General features: G+C 37.9%; 1 protein-coding gene and 1 long non-coding RNA gene across 2 annotated transcripts in view; one reads left to right on the top strand and one right to left on the bottom strand.

The window, feature by feature from the left end:
- LOC118192072 (glypican-6-like) overlaps window positions 1-23,749 on the top strand; it is a 419,518-nt gene that overhangs the window by 344,996 nt on the left and 50,773 nt on the right. Inside the window, exon 5 of the mRNA XM_085825209.1 lies at window positions 14,936-15,101. Coding sequence (XP_085681335.1) covers window positions 14,936-15,101 — 166 coding nt within the window. The remainder of the gene's footprint in view (window positions 1-14,935; window positions 15,102-23,749) is intronic.
- LOC118192071 (uncharacterized) overlaps window positions 1-23,749 on the bottom strand; it is a 296,284-nt gene that overhangs the window by 139,626 nt on the left and 132,909 nt on the right. The window lies entirely within an intron of this gene.

Here is a 23,749-nt window from a genome sequence, read left to right on the forward strand (position 1 = left end):
TGTGAACGGAATTCCCGTATTTTATGCCCCTATGACTACGCCTCTATGCCCTTTACGCCGCCGTCTGAACACAACCTTACTGTCCGTTTCTTCATAGGAGACGATGGTGGCCCACCTATTAGGTGCCTGCATAATAATGAGACCACCACATCTGGCCTTGTATAGATTAATGGACTGTGTTACACTCTAACTGTTCACAATCTGCCATTGGGGAGAGAAAAAGAAATAAAAAAATTACCATAATTTATACGGTGGCAAGTTAGACTTGGCAAGAGCTATGCGTTACCCTCTGGTTGTGAGGTTGTTACATGGTAAGACTTCGAAGGTTGCCCTTGGGTGTTTGCCCGTGACCTTCGGGAACAGTTGGCTGTGGTTTGGCTCCCCTTTGTCAACACTTGGGGACAGGCTACGTTGCATTTTCTTTTCTTTGTTGGTGGATGCATGGCCGTCCACCCCTGACTTTGCGTACATAAACCCAAACTGTGAAAACATATAAATTCCTCTAGGTTGACCGGGGGATTAGTCCTCCTTGGATGGCCTCTAGAGATGGGGCGATTAACCGTGTAAGGGACTTAAATGGAGCCAGGTCTGGGGCCCTTTCTCCCTAGTGTACTGTCCTTAAAACGACTGCCTCTAAAAGTCTTATTTCTGTGAATTAAAGTAAACATCATTACTGAATATGACAATTTCTAAAGAAGGTCAAAATCATCTGGAACTGTGGTGTTAATCTTGGGAAAGGTTAATTCTCACTTTTGCAAAGGCTTCCACTAGAGGCCGAGTGGTTAAAATTGTTCAATACTAATAGTTCTACCCGGCTGCGAACCCAGACAAACAAGATGGTTGGCATGGTTGGCCTGCATGGTTTGTTTTCTTTCTTGTATAATGTAAATACGAATCAGTTTTTCCTAGGAAGTCCTCCATGAAGGCATCCCGCCCTTAAGGGAGATTGCCTTGTATGGTTGGCCGTATTAAAATAACCTAAATTACCTAGCTTTCAAAGAAAGTGAAAGGAATTCTAATAGTAAGTGTTTTTGTTATAGTTAAATTTTATTGAGATGGGTGCAATTTTGGAGAGGAATTGCATGATGGAAACGCAATTAAGTTTTTCTTTTTATATAAATGCTACCAATAATTGTTACATATATCAATAATTTAGTGTCATTAATTATTTTTTATACATAAATTTTAGCTGTCGTGAATATACTTATTTTAGTCTTTCGCTCTTTCCCAATTTCTCTATTCCCTATAAATTGCCTAATTTGTAAATGCACAGCCGTACACAGTTGATTGTTTGAAGTCGTAGAACCATCGCCAAAAAACAATGAACTTCCTAGGAAGTTAGAAGTTGGTGGAAAATGCTGGAGCCCGGTGGGGGGGGTCTGCAATACGAAAGTGAGAAACACTCATTCTCTTTCTAAAATACCGCAGTCACATACGTGTTTTATTTTTACAGTATATTTTTCAAACTGCAATCTAAACTTGGTAGCATAAACTTTTATAGGAATCATTTCATTTCAATTTATTTTCGATAGTTTCTGCGGAAGAGGAGGTTGGTTAAAAAAAAAAAAAAAAAAAAAAAGTCAGGAAATTGGTTTGAATGTACTACAGTCAAAAGAAAGAAGGGAGAGTTTGTATTTGTTACTGGTTTTTTAATGGACGACGCATAAAACCTTTCGCGGTTTTCCAGTAATATGTTTTAAAATAATTGTTTCTGAAAATTTTTTTAATTATTTTATTTTTCACTTTTACTCCCGTGGAATATTATTCCTTTCCTATTATATGACATTTCCCGAAAATAACCGCTTTATCTGCAACCATAACGGATGTTTTGGTTACGCGCGGAGGATAATTGGGGTGTGAAATTCAATGCCTAGACCGGTGGCATTTACAATTTAATTTCACTTTTTTCTTTAGGCGAGGGACGCAAAAAGAAGGGGGGAACGAAATAGGTCTGCATGCGAGTGTGGGGAACCAGAAAAAAAAAAAAAAATGTATTAACCACGTAGTCTTTTCGTAAATAAGGCCGCTAGCATAAAAAAAAGCAAGAAAAAAAAAGAAAAGAAATGAAAAATCTTTCACCCCTTCCAGCTACATCTTTATTTTGTGTAACTGTTACGGTTCGTAATTGTAATTTCCACGTACAGCGTTTTGTTGACGTTGAATTAACTTTATCCCAGCAAAGCCCGAAGTCTTTCGGCGCAGTAAGTGACATAGGTGTTTACTTTGAAAAATAGTTTCTTTCCCCTCTGTTTTTTCGATTCCCCCCCTTTTTTTAAGGACTAAGGCCACGTAGCGCTGTATCATAAAATCTCCCTGGTATAAAATAAAATTCCTTTGTGAAGGAATTTTCCTTTCCTTTTGTACACTCATGTCCATAAATTAAGGATAATTCGGAGTCACGCGGAAATCGAACTCTAAAATAAATATATCACCTGTAAAATCACTACACACATCTTCAAGAATCATATGTAAATTTCAGGAAGTAACCAGATGACACCGATGGTACGTCACAATGACGAGAGTGTAAGAGAGTGATATATAAGGAATACAGGCAAAGAAGTAAAATTGTTCCCAGGCGCTTTATAAGCATTTCAGTGCAATAACCGATTAGTTATGACACAAAGGACGCATTTGGATGATTTTTTACCTCGTAGAATTATCGGCCGTCTGGAATGTGGGCGTATCCAACTGGAAGTATCAGACGAGCTTGGAATTGCCCAGAGTGTCATCTCCAGGCTTTGGCAACGATTCCAAGATGATGGAATGTGAGTAGACGTTACAGCACAGGTCGCCGCAGAGTTACAACGCCGAATGAGGACCGGTATTTGGCAGTTACTGCCAAAAGAAACAGGTGGAGCACAGCCTCAGACCTGTCTCGTCACCTCTCTTCAGCCACTCGTACGACAATTTCTAGGCAGACCGCTTATAGCAGATTGGTCTATATGCTCGTAGACCTGTCAGATGCGTTCCACTTACTGCAACTCACTGTCACCTGCGGTTAGCCTGGAGTAGAGAACATGCATTGTGGACACCGCAACAGTGGGCTTGTGTGATGTTTTCCGACGATTCCAGGTTTAGCTTGCAGTCTGATTCTCGCCGGACTTTCATATGGAGAGCTCCAGGTACCCGTTACCACCAAGAAAACATCATTGAACGACACCGTTACGGTGGTGCAGGAGTGCTCGTTTGGGGTGGAATTATTCTGGGTTCCAGAACTGACCTGCATATTCAAATTGGAACCATGACAAACCAAATCTATCGGGACGTCATTCTGGAGCAACATGTACGTTTGGTTCGGGGCGCCATGGGCGCACAATTTGTGTTTATGGATGACAACGCCCGCCCTCACATCGTAAGCGAATGCCTTCAATCGGAGGATATCAACCGTATGGCCTGCCAGCATTCTCACCGGACTTGAATCCAGTAGAGCACGTGTGGGACATGCTTGGCCGACGTGTTGCAGCCCGTCAACCTCCTCCTACATGTCTACCGGAACTTCGGAGAGCATTCCTTTTTGAGTGGTGTAATATCCCCCAAGATCAGATCGATAATTTGATTCTCAGCATGCCTAGGCGTTGTACGGACTGTATTGCATCGTCTGGGAGACATACAATGTATTGACAATCATACCAACCATGTAATATGGGATTTTTGAAAATAGTTTTTTTTTTTTTTTTTTTTTTTTTTTTTTTTTTTTTTTTTTGTAATTTGCTACAGGGAGGAAAAATCGCTAATTTTTTTAATAATATCAAACATATAGCATCTTTTTTGCTCTTTACCAAATAAGTCAAATTTGTTTTGCTTCCAACTCTTCCTTTGCCTGATTTTGCATTATCCTTAATTTATGGGTATGAGTGTAATAGCTAACTGCGTAAGTGTGTTCTGTAGTGATTCATTTAGTCACTGATGATTCACAAACTTGAGCTACCTTTTCTAGTAATTATCACAGGCAAATTAGTACATCTGACAAGATCGCTTTTGTACTGGGTGTTTGGCTGACTCCTTACTAATGAGGTTAAATCTCGGATATTTTTAGTTTGTAGCAATGTTCGACGAATCTTTCACTTTTTCCTCCTCCTCCCATGTATGACGTTGGTCATACGTGCGTCAACCATTCGCATCAGTTGCAAGTTGGTTGCATGCGTGTTACGGTTAACCGCAATGATGTCTGTTGCTGATTATTTCATGGCGATCGTCAACAAGAATCGTTCTGAGACAACACAGTAAAAATTACGTGAAGCCTTTTATATGAGAATTTTTTCAGAGAACCAGGGATATCTCAAAAATTGGCTCTTGGATAACATATTGTTGGGAACTGACGAGTTGCGGTAAGGTAGCTTCTTCACAAAGAAAGCGGCTTTAGCGTTACCAAAAATGGCAAAGAAAGGCAGGGTTGTCAGATTTGGCGCGAAATCGCTCACTTAGCAACAAAATTGGCGTTATGCTATAGACGGAACGAGAACATTCTAGAATGCATTCTTAGCGGTTTTTCTCGGGAATTATCTCGAAGGTAGGTTAAAAGCTATATACACTGGTGTGCAAAAATTAAGGACGAGACGGTTTTTTCAATATAACTTTGTACAAAAGCTTTCTAAATCAACACATTTAATACCGTAAAATCCCCAATACGTAAGAACATGAGTAATGTAAGCAACACTTACTAAAAGAGAAATCAGAGGGATAAAAAGAAGCTTTATTGAAAAAGTAGCATGGAGCGCAATGCGACTGAAGGCCGAAACATCCCTGTGATGGGTGTCCAGCAAGAAACATCCGGTCTTTAATAGGGGATATGATCTCCCCTGACTGCTAGGCAGGTTTCACAGCGTCTGCCCATGCTGAGAATGAGGGTGTCCATGAGTTGTTGAGGCATTGCTGTCCATTCGTCTTGCAGCGCCAATCGAAGCTCCGGAATCGTTACTGGTGGTAAGGTACAAGCTGCCAAGCGTCTGCCTAGAAAATCCCATACATGCTCGATGGATTGAGATCCGGAAATCGTGCCGACCAATCCATACGTTCAATATCCTCACTCTCTCTAAGAGCTGTTCGGCAGCTACTGTGCGATGACATGGTGCATCGTCGTCCATGAAAAGGAACTGCGGACCCATAGCGCCTCTAAAAAGAGGCACATATGGAAGAAGAATCTCGTTACAATAACGGATCCCGTTGACTGAACCTGCGTCGAAGATGTGAAGGTCTGTACGACTACCAAGCATGATGCCTCCCCAAACGAGAACACCGCCACCTCCATACCTGTCCCTTTCAATGATGTTCGTGGGATGATTGCGGTTTCCCCCGCTCTCTCCAGATGAGTATGCGATGAGAATCGCTACTCAGACTGAATCTGCTCTCATCTGTAAAGAGTACCCGTGTCCATTCATTGTCTCTCCAATTCCGGTGTTCCCGGCACCACAGAGAACGCCTTCTCCGATGGGCAGGCGTTAGAGGTACACACCGTACAGGGCGTCGTGCAAACAGACCACCACCGTGCAGTCTTCTGGCCACGGTAAAACGCGATATCGGTCGTCCAGTCGCCTGTGTCGTGTGTCTAGCGATTTCTCCCGCTGTCTGCCGCCTGTTTCTTCTGGCCTGTAAGGCAATATACCGGTCATCTGCGGGTGTGGTTCCTCGTAGACGACCACTACTAAACCCCCGGATAGCTGTTCCTGTAGTTTGAAATTGTCTCCAAAGTCGTGAAACGATGCTGTGAGCAATTCCGAACTCCGCAGCCACACTTGTCACACTGCGGCCTTCCTCCAACTTCCCAATGATTCCACCTCGGGTAAAAGCATCCAGATGTCGTCTAACAGATTGATTATTCGCCATTTCTCGCTGAGGCAGCAACTCGGTGTGATTTTAATTGCTATACGACGTGCAATCTGTTTGCCAGAAACACTGATCTTACACCGACAACATGCTTTATACTACTCAGACACTCCCCCATTACGTCTACCTGCATATCTGCGCATGTGCTACCGTACATCACCTTACTTAATCTCCTGATTGGTCTTTCTGTCCGCTCTGCCTCTTCGTTCAGCTAATATGCTAATTTTTCGACTTCGTCCTTAATTTTTGCACACCAGTGTATACCCTACTGTACTCGGAGAGAGTAGTATCTTGTGTATAGCGGTGAGCTGTGTTCATATATTAGCTTAAGAGAGATCGACCGAGTCGGGAGCTATACTTTTTAGTGCTTTGCTTTGATGCGGTCTTCATCGTTATAGCCTGTCATCAATGCCTATAATATATAGCCTGTCATCAACGACTCCAAATGCACGAACCCGTAGAACGCAACAATATTTAAGAATATTGTACGAAAAAACTTAATCTACTGCATAAAGATAAAAGACGTACAATGCATTAAACCCCCTCATAAGATATTCGACGAGTTATTGTTCCAATTAAGCCATTCTTTCAAAGGGGCTTTAATGTCTTATTTCGGCTTTTATAAGGATTAGGAGGAAGCATATCACAGATTTGTCCCTTCGAAACCTGTGGCCCTGTTCTTGGGTGTTGTGGGCTGAGGGGTCCCTTCGAGCAGCGCTCTGATTTTTCTGAAGTTGCACAGTTGCTTTCACTCGACTGCTTTGACTGCTTAATGTTGTTTTTAACTCTTCGAAAGCTCGGAGAGAACTCAAATTTTCGGATTAGCCTGTCTCAGACTGTTTTTCATTACTCTCATTTTTGAAAGCATTGTTTGAAATCTTAAACATTGATCAGCTGAGTGCATCCACGCTACACACATTCTTTTATTTCTCCATTTTGTTCTCACCTTTCTGAATCATATTAACCAAGATGCTGATGTTGCTGCTAACGCTGGAAATAATAACTGAAGTAAACAATAACTTAAGAAAGCCATCTTATAAGATGAACTGGCCTTAAAAACCGTTCATCTCATAAGGTGGTAAAGCTAACGTAAAAACGGTTCGTAGAATGCAAATCATAAAATTAAATCATGATAACAAGGCTTATAACATTAATTGCATTATTAGTCCAAAGGGCCAGTTTGCCCTGAAGGACTATTAAATTTCGTTTTAGCGTTTTGCATTGAAAACTATAAACGGCGAATCACTTTTCAAATTGTTGCCACCAAATATTATCGCCCTGTTGTATTATATTTAAAAAAGTTAAATAATGAAAAATCTGCATGAATGTATGTATGTTTCTCGCATTGTGATAAAACAACGGTACCTAGAGCTATCAAAATTTGACTAACTTAATCTTCCATAAAATATGAGCATGTGGAAGCCCTAATTTGAATCTGAAATTTGTTTTATTATCGATTTCACATTTTGTAACACTTTAACGAATTTTTTATTAACAAACTAAAAGCAAAGCGAGCAGTGGCAGCACTATACGGGGGAGGGGGCGCATTTTTATCTCCAGCTTACGAGACTCTGTATCACATTCTAAAGACACGCTCAATTTTAAAATTATTTTGCGATATTTCTGTTGAACTGAATTTTATGGTTTGAGTACGTAGAACATGATATATAGTAAATTAAGGTAACTCACAAAATGTTATAAAAAAAAAAAAAAAACCTTTGGACGTAATTTAAAATCTGAAACCTTTCAGATATTTTTTATTTATTTTTGGAATTTTAATATTCACAAATTTAAATATTTATATAAAATCACTTAACCTGTTTTTAAAAAAAAAAAATTGAAATTTAGGTTTCCATTTTAAATTCCTTTATAAATCGTTGCCATTCACAACTTCGAAACAAAGAATAATTAAATTAAACATTTTGATGTTTTTCAGCGTTTGAAATTTTCAGTTAGTATTTGAGGGGGGTTGACAGTTCGTATAAACTTTGTGAATAATCATGCCAAAAGACCAAAAAGTAACCAAAAATTTGGAATTTTTTTTTTTTTTTTTTTTTTTTTTTTTTTTTGCTACTCAAGCAGAACATTTACAGCTATCTGGAGCAAATCCAGATAACTACATTACCCGAACATTTTCACAATATACATCCCAAATATAATAATATAGCGAATATAAAAGAAAAAATGTTTGGCAATATATGAGAACGTGAACATTGATCAGCTGGTTGCGTCATTTTTTTCACATATTTCATGACACACATTTTTTTTTTCTTTTCGCCTTTTTAAATATATAATAATAATGCACACTTTGTACACTAAATAAATTGGACAGTTCTATATCTCACATTCTACTAGCCCGATTGACGAAATATTACTTGCGTTTTTCGTGTCTCGAAAGCGCGATTTAAGACATATATTAAATTTATATATTGCATTGTTCTAACATAGGTATTTTGGCACATCGTGCTTTTTCTGAAATGACATACCAAGTTTTTTCAATATTTGAATTTTTCGACTGAAATTATGCCTAAACAAATACTGTAAAATCTGTTGAGAAATTTTCCGAGAAATTTAAACATTTATCTTGGCGCGATATTCTCAGTTTGGCGAAATTTTTAATTTGTGGTAACCTATTTTTCTTTCCTTTTCATTGTGCATGACCGCAAAAAGAGTACATCGTTCATTCTTTCAAATTTTTTTAACTAAGTGCCTAGGCCGCATTTGGCATTATTATCATTTATAACAAATATGCTATGTTTCAGAACGTGTCAATATATACATTCACATATATTGTAGGAAATTTTCATTAAAAACCTCTTTAAGTTGTTGCAGGTATGTGTAGATATACATTTACTTTAAGGTGATAGTGAAATTTTCTTCGAAAAATTTATCAATATTACTAAATAATACAAATTTTAAAAATGAATCGGAAAATCTATGTGAATTTTATTTGGATTGAACCTGCATTTCGAATCGATAGAAGAGGAGTCAAGTTAGTTTAATAAAAAAAAAAAAAAGATATGAATAAATGTATTCCAAATTCAATTAAGAGTGAGTTAAAATGTTGAGAGATAATTTTTTAAAAACTACACTTGCGATTTTTACAAAACTTGGAACTTTAATATTAATTGAATCGTAGATCGAAATATGAAAAAAAGTCTGTATTCCACATTTCTTCTCTCTATATATTATCTTCAAAAAATATGCCCTAGCTTCTATATATTATCTCTCTCTATATATATACTTTTCTCTCTAGATGTATTTTTATCTAGAAGATATATGTAGAAGATAAATATACAGTATTGTATATATACAGTGTCCAGAGTATACCATCGCGGAATTGTATTTCTACACCGTGTTTCTACAGTACAAGAAAAATAACAGGAAACATTGGTTACAGTTTCATCAAATCTGGTTGGAACAACACTGAGTATTGTCTGTATATTAAAATTAGGCAACATTCAAACTAGAGTGATTTTTATTCTATAAAAAAGTATTAAATTTCTGAAAAATTTGCCGAATTTGAATTTCGAGATACTGTACTTTGCTTTTGCCATTTTTCGTCTGGATGTTGTCTAGCCTTCTAAACACCCAGACAGAGAAATTTATTCAAGTTAATTACAGTGAAGGTGACTTTAACAGTGTTTGCTTTTATAGTAGAATAAATCAGAATGAATTGTAATAAATATCTTTGATGGTGTAATTTCTTCATTTTGGACGTATTTTATTATTCTTTTCCGAAGTACGGAATATATGCTAACATCATATATTACACACCCTAGCAGATATTTGCGCACTTGGTTAATAAAGAGATTTTGCCTTAAAGATTGATGCTGTGGGGTTATATTTCTGATTACAGAATTTGTTCGAATAAGGGGCAGAATTTGGTCCTATTTCTGTTATCGGGACCGGATACAGATATCGCCAAAAGATGACGATCTGGCAAAAAATTCGAAGGATAAAAATGAACGCCAAATTATTTAAATTACGTATGAAATGAAATCGGATACGTTTACTTTGAAAAAAATCCAAGGGAAAAAATAACAGCAGATTAAAATTAGACATTTTTAATGTAAATTAACACATTGACTGCCGCGCGCATTTTATGCTGTTTGCCCATGACGCCAACTTGAAATTTTTGTTATGTTGAAATATTATCTACAGAAGATAATGTGAGTTATGTAATCGTGCTTAATGCTTTTTTTTTTTTTTTTTTGTGGTGGTGGTCACCGGTGACCCCCCCCCCAAGGCTCTGTAGACCATTATTGCGATTTATAATTTAAATTTTTACGATTTAATATTCTTCAAACCATTATAGTAACAATGGTACTTTTTAAAAATTTATCAGTATCGATATTATGTATTTTACTATTGCTCGCGTCGCCGGTCACCGGTGGCACCCACGGCATTCAACGTGTTAAAGAACTTGCTAAAGAAATCAGGAAAAAACTCATTTTATGGTTTTTCGTGCACTTTTTTTTTTCAGATTGAATAATATCTCGTTTCTAAAGAAACTGTATGGAAGATATTTCATCATTAGGCATGTCCAAATTTTCAAATCCATGGTCAATACGATAATAATAAAAACACAAGTGACCGTTACATCTTTGGAATTTGCATTTTCTCGTTGCCAATTTTGAAAAGAGATTCTTTTAAGTTTTCTTACAAAAAGTTAACATTGTAACGATTTTAGAAGTGAACATTGGAGACTTCATATAAACCAATCTCTTGACGAGTTTAGGAAAAGATTTGACGACGATTCCGGTCCCGGTAACAAAACAAGACCCAGAATTTGATGAAATCGGTTTCAACTTTATAAGCCAAAAAGGTTCTGTGGGAAAAAAATGTGATGTTTTGTACCGTCCTTGAATTTTTGGGGCTCGGGCTTAGCTTTCTGGAATCTTGAACTGCATATCTCTGTTTCCGTAGTTTAGTTGTGATTTCATGTTTTTTGGGAGCACGGCCGGCTCACTGGTTACCTCGCTTTTCGTTAGATGGGTCTGCCTCTCGATAAGCCATATGGCCGGCTTGGGTGGCTGGGCCATTTAATAACCGTTCTTAAGCTCTATGTGGGGCTTAATGGCTAAAGCCCCGAAACACTGGTGGCTTGCGCTGTTTCGATTCTTACGCTGGCTACATGAGTTCTTAGTTATGTTTCTGATGTAGTATAAGATAGTTTTCTGTTAAAAAGTTTTCTATAAATGTTCCCTCCCAGTAAATTAGTAGCTTTCGTATGCTTACCCATAATGAAAATAATCTATTGGTCGAGGTCCTTATTAATAAAATTTCCAATTTGTTACGTGTTTCGCTTTGGTTAGTTAAAGTGAATTTTGCTTGTAAAAATATTAGATATTCCGGAGGAAACTCGAATTGGCGCGACAGGGTTTCTGCCATCCTTTGCGTTCTCTATACACTCATGTCCATAAATTAAGGATAATGCAAAATCAGGCAAAGGAAGAGTTAGAAGCAAAACAAATTTGACTTATTTGTAAAGCTTATTTATTAAACAAAAGGTAAAGAGCAAAAAAAGATGCTACATGTTTGATATTATTAAAAAAATTAGCGATTTTTTTCCCTGGAGCAAATTACAAAAAAAAAAAAAAAAAAAAAAAAAAAAAACTATTTTCAAAAATCCCATATTACATGGTTGGTATGATTGTCAATACATTGTATGTCTCCCAGACGATGCAATACAGTCCGTACAACGCCTAGGCATGCTGAGAATCAAATTATCGATCTGATCTTGGGGGATATTACACCACTCAAAAAGGAATGCTCTCCGAAGTTCCGGTAGACATGTAGGAGGAGGTTGACGGGCTGCAACACGTCGGCCAAGCATGTCCCACACGTGCTCTACTGGATTCAAGTCCGGTGAGAATGCTGGCAGGCCATACGGTTGATATCCTCCGATTGAAGGCATTCGCTTACGATGTGAGGGCGGGCGTTGTCATCCATAAACACAAATTGTGCGCCCATGGCGCCCCGAACCAAACGTACATGTTGTTCTAGAATGACGTTCCGATAGATTTGGCTTGTCATGGTTCCAATTGGAACATGCAGGTCAATTCTGGAACCCAGAATAATTCTACCCCAAACGAGCACTCCTGCACCACCGTAACGGCGTCGTTCAATGATGTTTTCTTGGTGGTAACGGGTACCTGGAGCTCTCCATATGAAAGAATCAGACTGCAAGCTAAACCTGGACTCGTCGGAAAACATCACACAAGCCCACTGTTGCGGTGTCTACAATGCCTGCTCTCTACTCCAGGCTAACCGCAGGCGACAGTGAGTTGCAGTAAGTGGAACGCATCTGACAGGTCTACGAGAATATAGACCAATCTGCCCTAAACGTCTGTACACGGTCTGCCTTGAAATTGTGGTGGCAGTAGCTGAAGAGAGCTGATGAGGCAGGTCAGAGGCTGTGCTCCGCCTGGTTCTTCTGGCAGTAACTGACAAATACCGGTTCTCATTCGGCGTTTTAACTCTGGGGCGACCTGTGCTGTAACTGACAAATACCGGTTCTCATTCGGCGTTTTAACTCTGGGGCGACCTGTGCTGTAACGTCTACTCACATTACCATCATCTTGGAATCCTTGCCAAAGCCTGGAGATGGCACTCTGGGCAATTCCAAGTTCGTCTGATACTTCCATTTGGGTACGCACACATTCCAGACGGCCGATAATTCTACCACGTAAAAAATCATCCAAATGCGTCCTTTGTGTCATAACTATTCGGCTATTGCACTGAAATGCATATCAAGGGCCTGTGAACAATTTTACTTCTTTGCCTGTATTCCTTATATATCACTCTCGTCATTGTGACGTACCATCGGTGTTATCTGGTTACTTCCTGAAATTTGCACATGATTCTTGAAGATGTGTGTATTGATTTTACAGGTGATATATTTATTTTAGAGTTCGATTTCCGCTTGACTCCTAATTATTCTTAATTTATGGACATGAGTGTAATTGAGTGAGTTACCCACAACATATCGCTGGAAGCAACATTTTACGTTCTGCAAGTGCTCTTAGTTTTTCATACTGCTTTCACAACATTTCCAAGAAATAATGTGGTTGACTTGAAGTTACGGTAAATGTTTCTAAACCTGATAAGCTACATAACTTGTTAAACTCATCATTGAGAAGAAATTCGGTAAGGTGTTACGAAACGAAAATTGTTGATTTGGGCAATTACTAATTTAACTGCATTTGTCGCGCATTAAGTTTGTAGCTCCCTATTTAGTGTCTGATTAAAATATCCCCTTTATCTATTTTATGGTATTCATTACCACAAATCATCAAATAAGATTTTAAATAAATATTTATTTTTTTAAGTTTGGCTAAGTTTCAGCTTGTTGTAAAATCTTAAATTTAAATCTCCGAATGACTTGGGGAAAGGAGGAACTGTCATAAAGTGTCTGAATACTTCTGCGAATTTTTGCATCTAGAAGTAAGGAAGAATTTTTTTAAAGAATTTTCCCGGCCACATCATTGAAGTTATTTTTACAAGTTTTTCAATGAATTATGGAAAGCATGTAAGAGCTGTATGTGTAACAGGAGGAGTGCTTTCCCGGAGAACTTTTTAAGGGAAATCGGGTCGTATTAACATTATAGATGGGGAGAGAAAATATGTAAACCGGAATTCAAACTCTAATGAAACTACCGGTGTTATCAATCACATTCGTTTTGGGCACTGCTAATGTCTAATTGTTTTTATAAACTACCGCTCATTGTTTTAAGGAATTTTACAACTTTGTAACGTTATTTTAATTTTATTAACAGTTTTAATTTTGAGTTAAACTTCTTTCCTATCATATCTTTAACTTACGACCTCCTGCCAGAACGTAGTTTTAGAATCACGTCTGAATATTTAATGAGGAGGAGCGGTATTTAAACCGCGAAGTTCTACTTGCTGAGTTTGAGAGAATCAGAGTTTCTGATTTGCGCGCGTCTGCCTTTTGACTACTCTCTTTCAAATCTGTTATTACGCGCGGCCTTACTCAGGCCCTTGATAGCTTCGCAGTCATCTCGTGTTTAAGGGGCCAACTGCATTAAAACTTTGATAGCTTCGGCTATATCTCTTTAGTTTAAAATTAGTTTTAGTTTATTTCTTTATCGCTTAAGGGGTGTTGGAATCATATCTTCAAAAAAATTGTGATTTTTGATTTTTGCATTTTCAAATTCTATACACTTTTATCTTTCTAAAAATACCATTCTTTAATCTCTTTGAAAATTAGAATTGTAAAAAATCTAGTTTTAATATGTCATCTACTGCGTTGATGAATGAGGAATTTTACATAAAAACGCGTTTTTCTCCAAACGTGATTTTTTTTATAGTCGATGTACCTTTTCTCAGGATTTACTGCTCACAGGTATGTAAACTTTTTATGGCTTATTTATTAGGTTCCCTAATATTTATTGAAATAGGCTTTTTGTAATAAACTTAGAAAAAAAAATTTAAAAAAACATTTTTGTGTGAGAAAAGTGCTAAATTTTACCATGCCTAACAAAATATTCTGTAATTTACTCTAAAATTCAAAATGTTTCAAAAGCTCATTTCAGTATAATCAGATAGGTATACTTTAATTACACAGAAAATTTCAAGCTTGTATCTACAGCAGATTTTGCGAAAAGGTACATCGAAAATGGCCAATTTAACAATTGTCGGTATAGGGGTTTCTGATACCCCTTAAGTTCAAACTCAAGTGTCGGCTTTCATTGTACACTCCAAGACGGAGTTCTGCTAAATCTTATTGAAATAATAAAGGGTTAGTTACCCTTCCATCTTGTTGTTTCTTGTCACACGAACTTAAGCGATTATTCGCTTAGCAGCTCTTAAGATTCTTCATTTTCTACAGTAACTGAGAAATACACAAGGGAGAATCCCACAACTTAAAGACATAACTGACATCAATATACATATCCAAAAACATATCAGTATACATATGTATGAAAAAGGCACATTTTTCGAACATTTCGTAAAAGTTTTCAAGAAATGGAGGTTGTACAAAATTTAGTATGACTTTATGGAAGTAACAGGTAGCTTAACTGTTCAAAATACTAATCTATAAATCATGGCTCTAATTATTAAAACGTCCGCATTTCGTTCCCAGGTTGGTCCAACTCAAGAATGTAGCCGAGCTCTTATGAAAATGACCTATTGCCCTCACTGCAGTGGATTGCCAGATTTGAGGCCTTGTTCCAACTATTGCCTCAACGTAATGAGAGGCTGTCTCGCTTACCATGCGGAACTACACCAAGAGTGGAGCAACTATATAAGTAAGTAAACAAATATTTTTTCGTAGAGTTTTTTATGATTTCTTTTCTTTTTAGTTTTTGTACGCCTTGATACCTTCACTTATCAAGGGAAACAAAAATTGTTAAAAAGATTATTGATAACTTTTTCGCACTGGAAGTTTGTTCAGCTAGGCAACGTAATTCTCGCTTGTGTTTAAAACTTTCAGTGGGTTTAGACCAAGAACGTGAATGATAGTTATCTTATTTTTATACGATTGCGTTATTATAATAAGAAATTTTGCATAAAAGTGTTATTTTATCAATGTTTAGTCCAAAAGGAGCTTTGTCCCTGAAGGATTATTGCTTTCGATTTTGCGTTGAATCACTATAAATGTCCGTTTCACTTTTCAAGCTGTTGCCACCAAATGTTAGAGTCCTGCATTATGTTTGAAGAAATTAGATAATGGAAAATCTGCACAAATGAATGTCTGGTTTTCGCATTGGGATAAAACAGCGGTACATAGAGCCATCGAATTTTGAATGACGTAATCCTCCCACGAATATGAGCATGTGGAAGACCAAATTTGAAATTTGGAATTTTTTTTATTATCGATTTCATATTTTGTAAACGTTTAACGAATTTTTGATTAACAAACTCAACGATTTAAAAGCGAGCAATGGCAACACTCTACGAAGAAAAAAAACAACCTTTTTATCTCCAACGCGCAGAATTGTGTATCGGAAATTCTAAAGATAGGCTCATTTTAAAATTATTTTGCGACATTGCTTATTGAACTGAATTTTATGGTTTAAGTGCAAAGAACATGATATTTAATAAATAAAGCTAACACACAAAACGTTAAAAAAACGCCCCTTTGGACGTAATTTAAAATCTGAAGTCTTTCAGACTTTTTAAATATATTTTTAATGTTAGTATAATTTTCAAACTGATTGCGTATCAGAAATTCTTTGCGAAACGTAATTATAAGGAAATGCAGAAGAATGAAACAAACAAATTTTTAATTTCCTTTTTATAAAAAAAAAAAAAAAAAAATGCTATGTAATTTCGAGTAAGTATACATTATTATATACAGTATACGTCGTATGCATTCTTGACGGTCTGTTTTAAAAGCAGTGTTTATAACAAGCTGCCATGAAATATGATTCTCTGTAGTTTTAAAAGATCTTTTTGTAGCTTTAAATGTTTGAAATACACTGTAAATTGCATGTAAAGGTTTAATTTTGTGCTTTTCATGAAGAATGTAATTAGATGTTCGCACTTTAATTTGTCTGAGCTAACGGAGACATCTGGCACAGCTGACGCTCGTCCTAAATCAGTTTTTCTTCATAGTGGAGCTATTTGAAAAATTTGAACTTTTCGCCAAATCTATAGCCAAATCTATAGCGGAGCTAGTCGACTCATGGAACTGATTCCGTTAGCTCAGATAAAACCGTTCACAGTGGGATTTATTTGAGTTAAAGGAGACATCTGATATAGCCGACGTAGCTCTAAAACCAGTTCTTCCTCATAGCGAGTACTTCAGATTGACATAAAGCTGAATATGTAAAAACATTTAGACAGAATCTTTATATCACTTCTTTGCACGTACTGTCAGCGAAGTTCGGCTTATGCCACTTGTAAACACTGCATAAAATCACGCTTCAAAGACCTAGTAATAACAGTCTGAAAGACTGTTTCCTAAGTGTTATAGTTTACTCTCAGATCCCAAATATTGCTCCTGTCTGTAAAGGTGAGCGTAGCTAATCATTTAGAGCAAAAGTAGGAGATGGCATACTCTGCCAATAGGATCGATGACTCGAGCTACCTTGGCATCCTGTTGGAGCTACCTGTTAGACATGGTAGCCTAAGCAGAAATGTAGAAAATGTTTTGGCATGCTTGGGTTTATTTCTGAATCTAACAAGTTTGCAGAGTCATTAAGATTTTTGCAGCAGCAGACGTGATAAATGGAGCAATGCCCTCGCTGGAACTCGAACCTAGACCTCTCAATTATTCGCCGAGTGTGCTACCGTTACACCACGGAAGGCATACAGAAAGGAAGGAGAAAATACTCATCGCCACAATCCATCACACTGAGGGCTGCGCGAGGAGCCCTTCCCCCCCGGCACAGCTCTTAATGTCTACATGAGAGCGTCCCCACAGCGAAGGCGACAGACACGACAGCACCAGTACGGTCCCTGCCGGGCCTGCGCCTACCATAAAATGGACCTATGGTTCTAGTCCTGTGAAGTCTGATTATATACCCAAGAGACCGAAGCTGTCAGGACACAAGTCCAGCCAGTGGTCTGGGATAACCCCGGGTCTCCTCCCATAAATGGCCGGTTCCGGAAATTCCCACCAGTCGATTCCCTGGGATCGGTTTGCCCAGCGTCATTAGCCTATACGAGGCTGGGCCTGGATTATATGCATTATATTTGAAGGGAATTTTACAAAGGCTTCGTATATATTGACCAAGGCTTCGTATAGTTTCCAGCGGGGCCACGAGGAGGCTGACGCTGAGCTGTGGGAGACGCAAGCAGGCGAACCTGAAGCCAATCCCACAGCCCCTGCCCATCGATCAAACGCCGGGTCTCCTGCCTCCCGCCACTGCCTACGACGATCGCCCGCGCACGGTTCACGCCGAATACAATGGTTTCTGGCCTGTTCTGGACATCCGACCCCCCGGGTCAGGGAACCGGCAGTTCAGGCTTTGGATCAAACACCAGGTCTCCTCCCGCTACGCGGTCTGTTCTGGATATTTGTACCGGTTATCACCATAACCGGCACAAATATCATAACCGCATACAATGGTTTCCAGCCGGTTATAACCATAAGACCAGCTTGTTTGGTTAGGTGTGTCGGCCTGCGCCCTTATCAAATAAGTTATATACTCCCCCTTTTAAAAGACGACTGGGGATGAGGAGAAACAATCGGCAAATCCTGGTGTAACGGTCCGCGGTCCACAAAATAACGCTCTCGTAGGTGGCCTTTTAAAGGAAGAGTTTATAAGGGACCAGAAGTGGGCGCAGCCCGACTCACCTGCAATACTGCGTTGTGTAACGGTCCGAGTGCGCTACTGTTACACCACGAAGGCATTCGGAAAGGAGGCAGAAAATACCTTATATACTACTCCTGGGTGTGGCCGGTTATGACCAAAAGACCGACTTGTTTGTTTAGGTGGGTCGGACTGTGCCCACTTCTGGTACCTTGTATACCCCCTTTTAAAAAAATATTGGGGAGTAGGAGACCTAATCGCCAAATCCTGGTGGACGAATTATCGTCCACAACCTTTTAGTTCGAGCTCTACTTTATTGTCATTAGATTATTTTGAAGCAGCAGACATGAAAAATGAACAATGCTCACTTCTGGCTCTCGAATACGCTCCGAGTGCGCTATCCATTACACCACGAAGGCATGCTGGAAGGAAGGAGAAAATTTTGAGAAATCTTAAGCAGTGTGACCATAAATTTATAAATCAACCTTTTCTCTGAAGTTTACAGTTATTTTTGTTATGCCTATATTCGAAGATAATAGCATTATAAATATCCCGTTATCAAATTTTCTGCTTCTCAGACTTTTATCTGAATGGGACAGTTGCAATTAATATAACTGGGTGTTCAGCAGGTTGCAGGAAATCGGAGCCAGTTTAAGTAAATTATATTTCATATTTAGAGATAACCAAGGAACTTAATTCAATGGCGGAGTTCCAAACTAGGGAAGCGAGCAAAAAATGATGATCCACCCATTTTCTATGCTTTTTTTTTTTAAAAAAAAAAAGAGTCGGGTTTAAAAAAAAAAATAGGAACTTTTGAAACGGTTGATTATGAACTCATATTTCATCAATCATCTCAGTATCTGCTCTTCTGTAATCTTTGCAGTTCTAGGTTCTTCCTTTCCTGTTGTTGGAATGAGAATCCCCTTGTCATGTATCAGGTTATCTGCGCTTATTTAATGCGCTAATGCATATTCACCAGATAAATTAACTAAGCACTGATAGTCAAATTTCATTAATCATGTTGTCACCGCGGCAGATAGTTGCGTTTCTGGGAAGAATACCGTTACCATGGCGACGATTCTGTGGAATCCTTGGTGGAGTTCGCTCTGGTAAAGGGCAGATTTCAAGAGGCGTTATCTTGCGTTTTAATTTCAGGCGCATGTTGTTAATAGCATTCATGGCGCTTATTTAAAATTGTTTTTTAAATTATTCGTCTCCTAAATGGAGATAAAGTTTTCAGTAATTTTTGCATTCTGTTAGTTTCGCTTTATGAATGAATTCTCTTCAAACGTATTTAAATCTTAAAATTATGCAAAATTCAATTTTACACCGGCATAGTTTCATTACAATGCTCTATGCAGTTTGGAGGAATGTCCCTTCTTCACGAAGCAAAAATATTCTCTGCCTTTTTGCCAGAAATACATCAGACGGATGGAGGAAATTAAAAAATAAACAATATTCTTACTAACTATGTGCATTTATGGATAATTTTAGTGTTATTTTACGTGAAATTGTTGCATTTTTCTGTCTGTATAACGCACCATGAAAAGCTTGACAAAAACGATGCTCTGCTGGAAAAATAAGAATAGATGGGCAGGTCTATTTAATAATGAGTAATCTCCCTAGTTTGGTCAGATATCGCCAAGTTGGCAACGGTTTGGGCATCAAAAATTAGTCGCCAAATTTGGCGGCAATTTGTGACATTTGGGTGCGGTCCCTGTATGACCGTAATACATTTGTAATACATCATTGTAATATGTATTGTAATACATTTGGTATACACAGGTATTGTATTACATTTATTGTAATTGATCACTATGTTAGCTGTAACAATAATTCGGCCCCCATATGCCTTCCAGTAATTTCGAAAAGCAGAAAGTACTGGAAATATCTCGGTGGTTGAGTGAAAACTATATAATACCCGAGACAGCGTTAGTTGTGAGTTCAACATGGCTCGGTATATTGAGATATCTCTGTGTTAGCTTCGCTTTTCAACTGCGCTTTGCATTAAGCTGTGTTTAACGTCTTTAAAAGTCTGAAGTTTAATTACTGATTGTACTCTGATACTCTGAAGAACTATACAAGTATTTCTGTGGAATGTTTCAGAACTGTGAAGGCCTTCGTTTGGTAAAATAAATTTTATCAAACTATCCTCGGTTTTGTATGCATTCAGTCTATTACGAACCTGTACCCGCGCGACAATATATAAAGACATAATTAAGCAAGACTACAGTAAACAAAACTCTGTTCTGGACTACTGAGAGGTTTTTATATTCTCATTAGTAAAACATACTGTCATATATTTGGTGTGAAATTCTAGAAGCAGCAGTTTCTGGTAAGAATATAAATAAAAGATATTTGTTCGCATTTTTTGTGCATGAGTCATCCACGCACGTGCTGTTTGTTCCCCTGTAAGACCCAAGTACATGAATATTAATTCGTAGAAACCTCTTCATCATTGATAGATGGAAAAGAATTTTATAAACAAGCCAATGACAAATGCTCTACGAAATGTAAAGGCGCGGTGAGATAGCTTCCCCGCAAAGCAATTTTAGGGCTGCCATAAAATGGCAAGGGAAAGCAGGGTTGCCACATTTAACGATATTTGGCCACAAAATTGGCGATATACCATGGACGGATGGAGAACCTTCTGGAACGAATTCTTACCGATTTAGCCCAGAATGTTCTCGAACACCAGCCGAAAGCTATATAAACCCTGCTGGTACGCGGAGAGTAGTAGTATTGAGAGTGCGTTTCGTCCAGCCTGTCAGTCCGTGCGGAGTCGATCGAGTTGACAGCCGGGTAGCGAATGCGTCGTCGAGTTCACCGAAGGAATCTCTTAGTGTATCGTCGAGAGCGTGTTGAGCTCCGGGAACGACTGAACCGAAGAGTCGGGAGCCTGTGCTCTGTGTGTCGTCGTGTGCATCGCGAGTTGTAGTGTGGAGAGTCTCGAGAGTACGTGGAGTTCCGAAAACGACCGAGCAGAGTCGGTAGCTGTACTCTGGTGCTTTGCAGTGAAGCTGTCTCCATAGTGATAGCCTGATAACCTGAAGGCTGTGTCGCTGATCGTGTCAGCGTGTTTATAGTAGTTCATCGACGACTGTAAAACGTGTTTTGGAGCTGTCCTGACAATGCTTTCAAATAAAGTGTGTTTCGATACATCATCAAGTGTCGTTGTTATTCACTCCAAATCCACACGAACGCCGTACGAACGTAAAAGAAGAAAATAAACTAGTGTCAGAAGAAAAAGAAAAACGCAACAGTATAAATAAAAGATATTTGTTCGCATTTTTTGCGCATAAGTCATCCACGCACGTGCTGTTTGTTCCCCTGTAAGACCAAGTACATGAATATTAATTCGTAGAAACTTCTTCATCATTGATAGAGATGGAAAGGAATGTTAAAAAACAAGCCAATAACAAATGCTCTCCTTTTCAATCAGCGTTGACGTGTAGCATGTCTATTTGCGGAAGCAAAGGATGTCTGTGGAGGGGAGGGAACGAAATTTCGGAAATATTGCCAGGGTGGGAAAGATAAATGCATTTCATTTGGCGCCGCTCGGAACGTAAACTTGGCGTTAATCAACGACTCGAACACCCGTTACAGAGAATTAAAAAAAAAAAAAAAAAAGGAGCGATATTAATTTAACGCCAGAATAGAAAGAAAAACAAGAAGAATAATGCACTTCTTTGATGGGTGTGTTAATATAACTCGTAGACTGTGTTTGTTTGGATTGATGTCGTGGTCGTCAATCTGTCAGTACGATGATTTTAAGATCGTGTGTCCACTGGGTTGCTAGAGCAATCGCTGTTCGCCAACTTTCGCGCCAAATAAATTTTACTTCTGTAGTGTTGCCTTTTTATTGGGTCATCCCATAAATAATGAAGTTTTTTAATTGAGCTAGATACCGGAAAGGGACAGGAGGACATACTTGACATCAACCTGCTGTAAAATCAGGCAGTAATTTTACCTCATTCTTAGTGCAGGTTTTAAAGAATGTCATTCTGAATTAAAAGTTACTTTTTCGAAGCTGAATGGAAGTGATTATTAGTAGGAATATTAATGCAGTATATGGGAATTGGGTAATAGGCTTAAGTCAGTATTCGATGGTTCCAGAAATTCCGAGCCAGAAACTATAGCCTGTAGCAGCTCCCTCTACATTTAATATTATCTTTGTTGTTGCGAAGTTTAGTTTCTCTAGATTGGCAACAAGAAGAAATGTAAACAAAAACGAGTTCGCTTTGGTGTTGTAACTGTAACGTCTTCGTTTATTATTACGAATTAAATTATGCTTAATCCATTCCGAAATTATCATGCAAGTTATTGAATTATCCCATGCAATGGCGCAACACAGCGTCTACAACAAGATTAAAGACTAGACTCTTGTGGAAAAATCTTTGGAGCTCGACGGAGATGTGCTGTAAACGCTGGTTGAACTAAACTCTAACTGTTTAGAGAACTGCACAGGATGAAGAAAACTACATTTTAGATTAAAAAAAAGAATTTTATTTTAGTTTTGAAAAATGAAAGAAGTATGTAAAAACCGCATTTATTTTGGGTTGACCCAATATAATCAGAAGTGAGAAGAATTCTAACTTTTCTGGATTCGGGATCCTAAGAGGTTTCTGGAATCTCTCAAATTCCTTATGCAATAGTAATAATAATAATAACTACTTTTATTTAATATTATTAAAAATTTTAATTGAAGGAAAATTCGAAAACGCCATTTACTGAAAACGAATGCAAATGAAATTTAGCAAATGAAACGCATTTTTAAAATTCTGAAATCCTGATGTTCGTTTTCTCGAACTTAGTATGGGATATTGAAATAACAGTTAATTTTTTACGATTTTCCAGTGTTTTTTAGTCCAAAGGGATTTGAATCCCGAAGGACTATTAGTTTCGTTTTGGCATTTTGCGTCGGACTCATAAATGTCGGTTCACTTTTCAAACTGTTGCCACAAAATGTTAGAGTCCTGCATTATATTTGAAGAAATTAAATAATGAAAAATCTGCATAAATGTATGTATATTTCTCGTATTGTGATAAAACAACGGTACATAGAGTCATCGAATTTTGAATAACGTAATCCTCCAACGAATATGAGCATGTGGAAGACCAAATTTGAAATTTGAAATTTGTTTTATGATCGATTTCCTATTTTTTAAAACTTTGACGAATTTTTGATTAACAAACTCAAGGATTTCAAAGCGAGCAATGGCAACGTTGTGCAGAAAAAACATTTTTATCTCCAGCGCGTGAGTCTCTGTATCGGAAATTCTAAAGATATGCTCGTTTTAAAACTATTTTGCGATATTGCTGTTGCACTGGATCTTATGGTTTAAGTGCGAGGAACATGATATTTAATAAAGAAAGGTAACACACAAAATGTTAAAAAACGCCCCTTTGGACGTAATTTAAAATCTGAAACATCTCAGATTTTTTTTTTTTTTTTTTTTTTTTAAATGAAAGAAAATGTAGAAACTATTTAAAGGGTACACTGAATACATAAACACTGGATTCGGCATGTGGAATTTAAACATCGTCCAAGGTATATATTAATGATGCAGGCAAGGTAATTCGCGGGAGAAAGGGGGAATGGGGGCGCTTTCCCTCGGAATTTGAGTAAAAAATATGTTTTTGCAGCACTCTCTATAATCTACTTGTGAACGGCCTCCGGTCAAATAATTAGAAGT

The sequence above is a fragment of the Stegodyphus dumicola genome, chromosome 10 (assembly GCF_044657685.1).
Source record: "Stegodyphus dumicola isolate Sdum_Otavi_A_Nest chromosome 10, ASM4465768v1".
Classification (NCBI taxonomy): Eukaryota; Metazoa; Arthropoda; class Arachnida; order Araneae; family Eresidae; genus Stegodyphus; species Stegodyphus dumicola.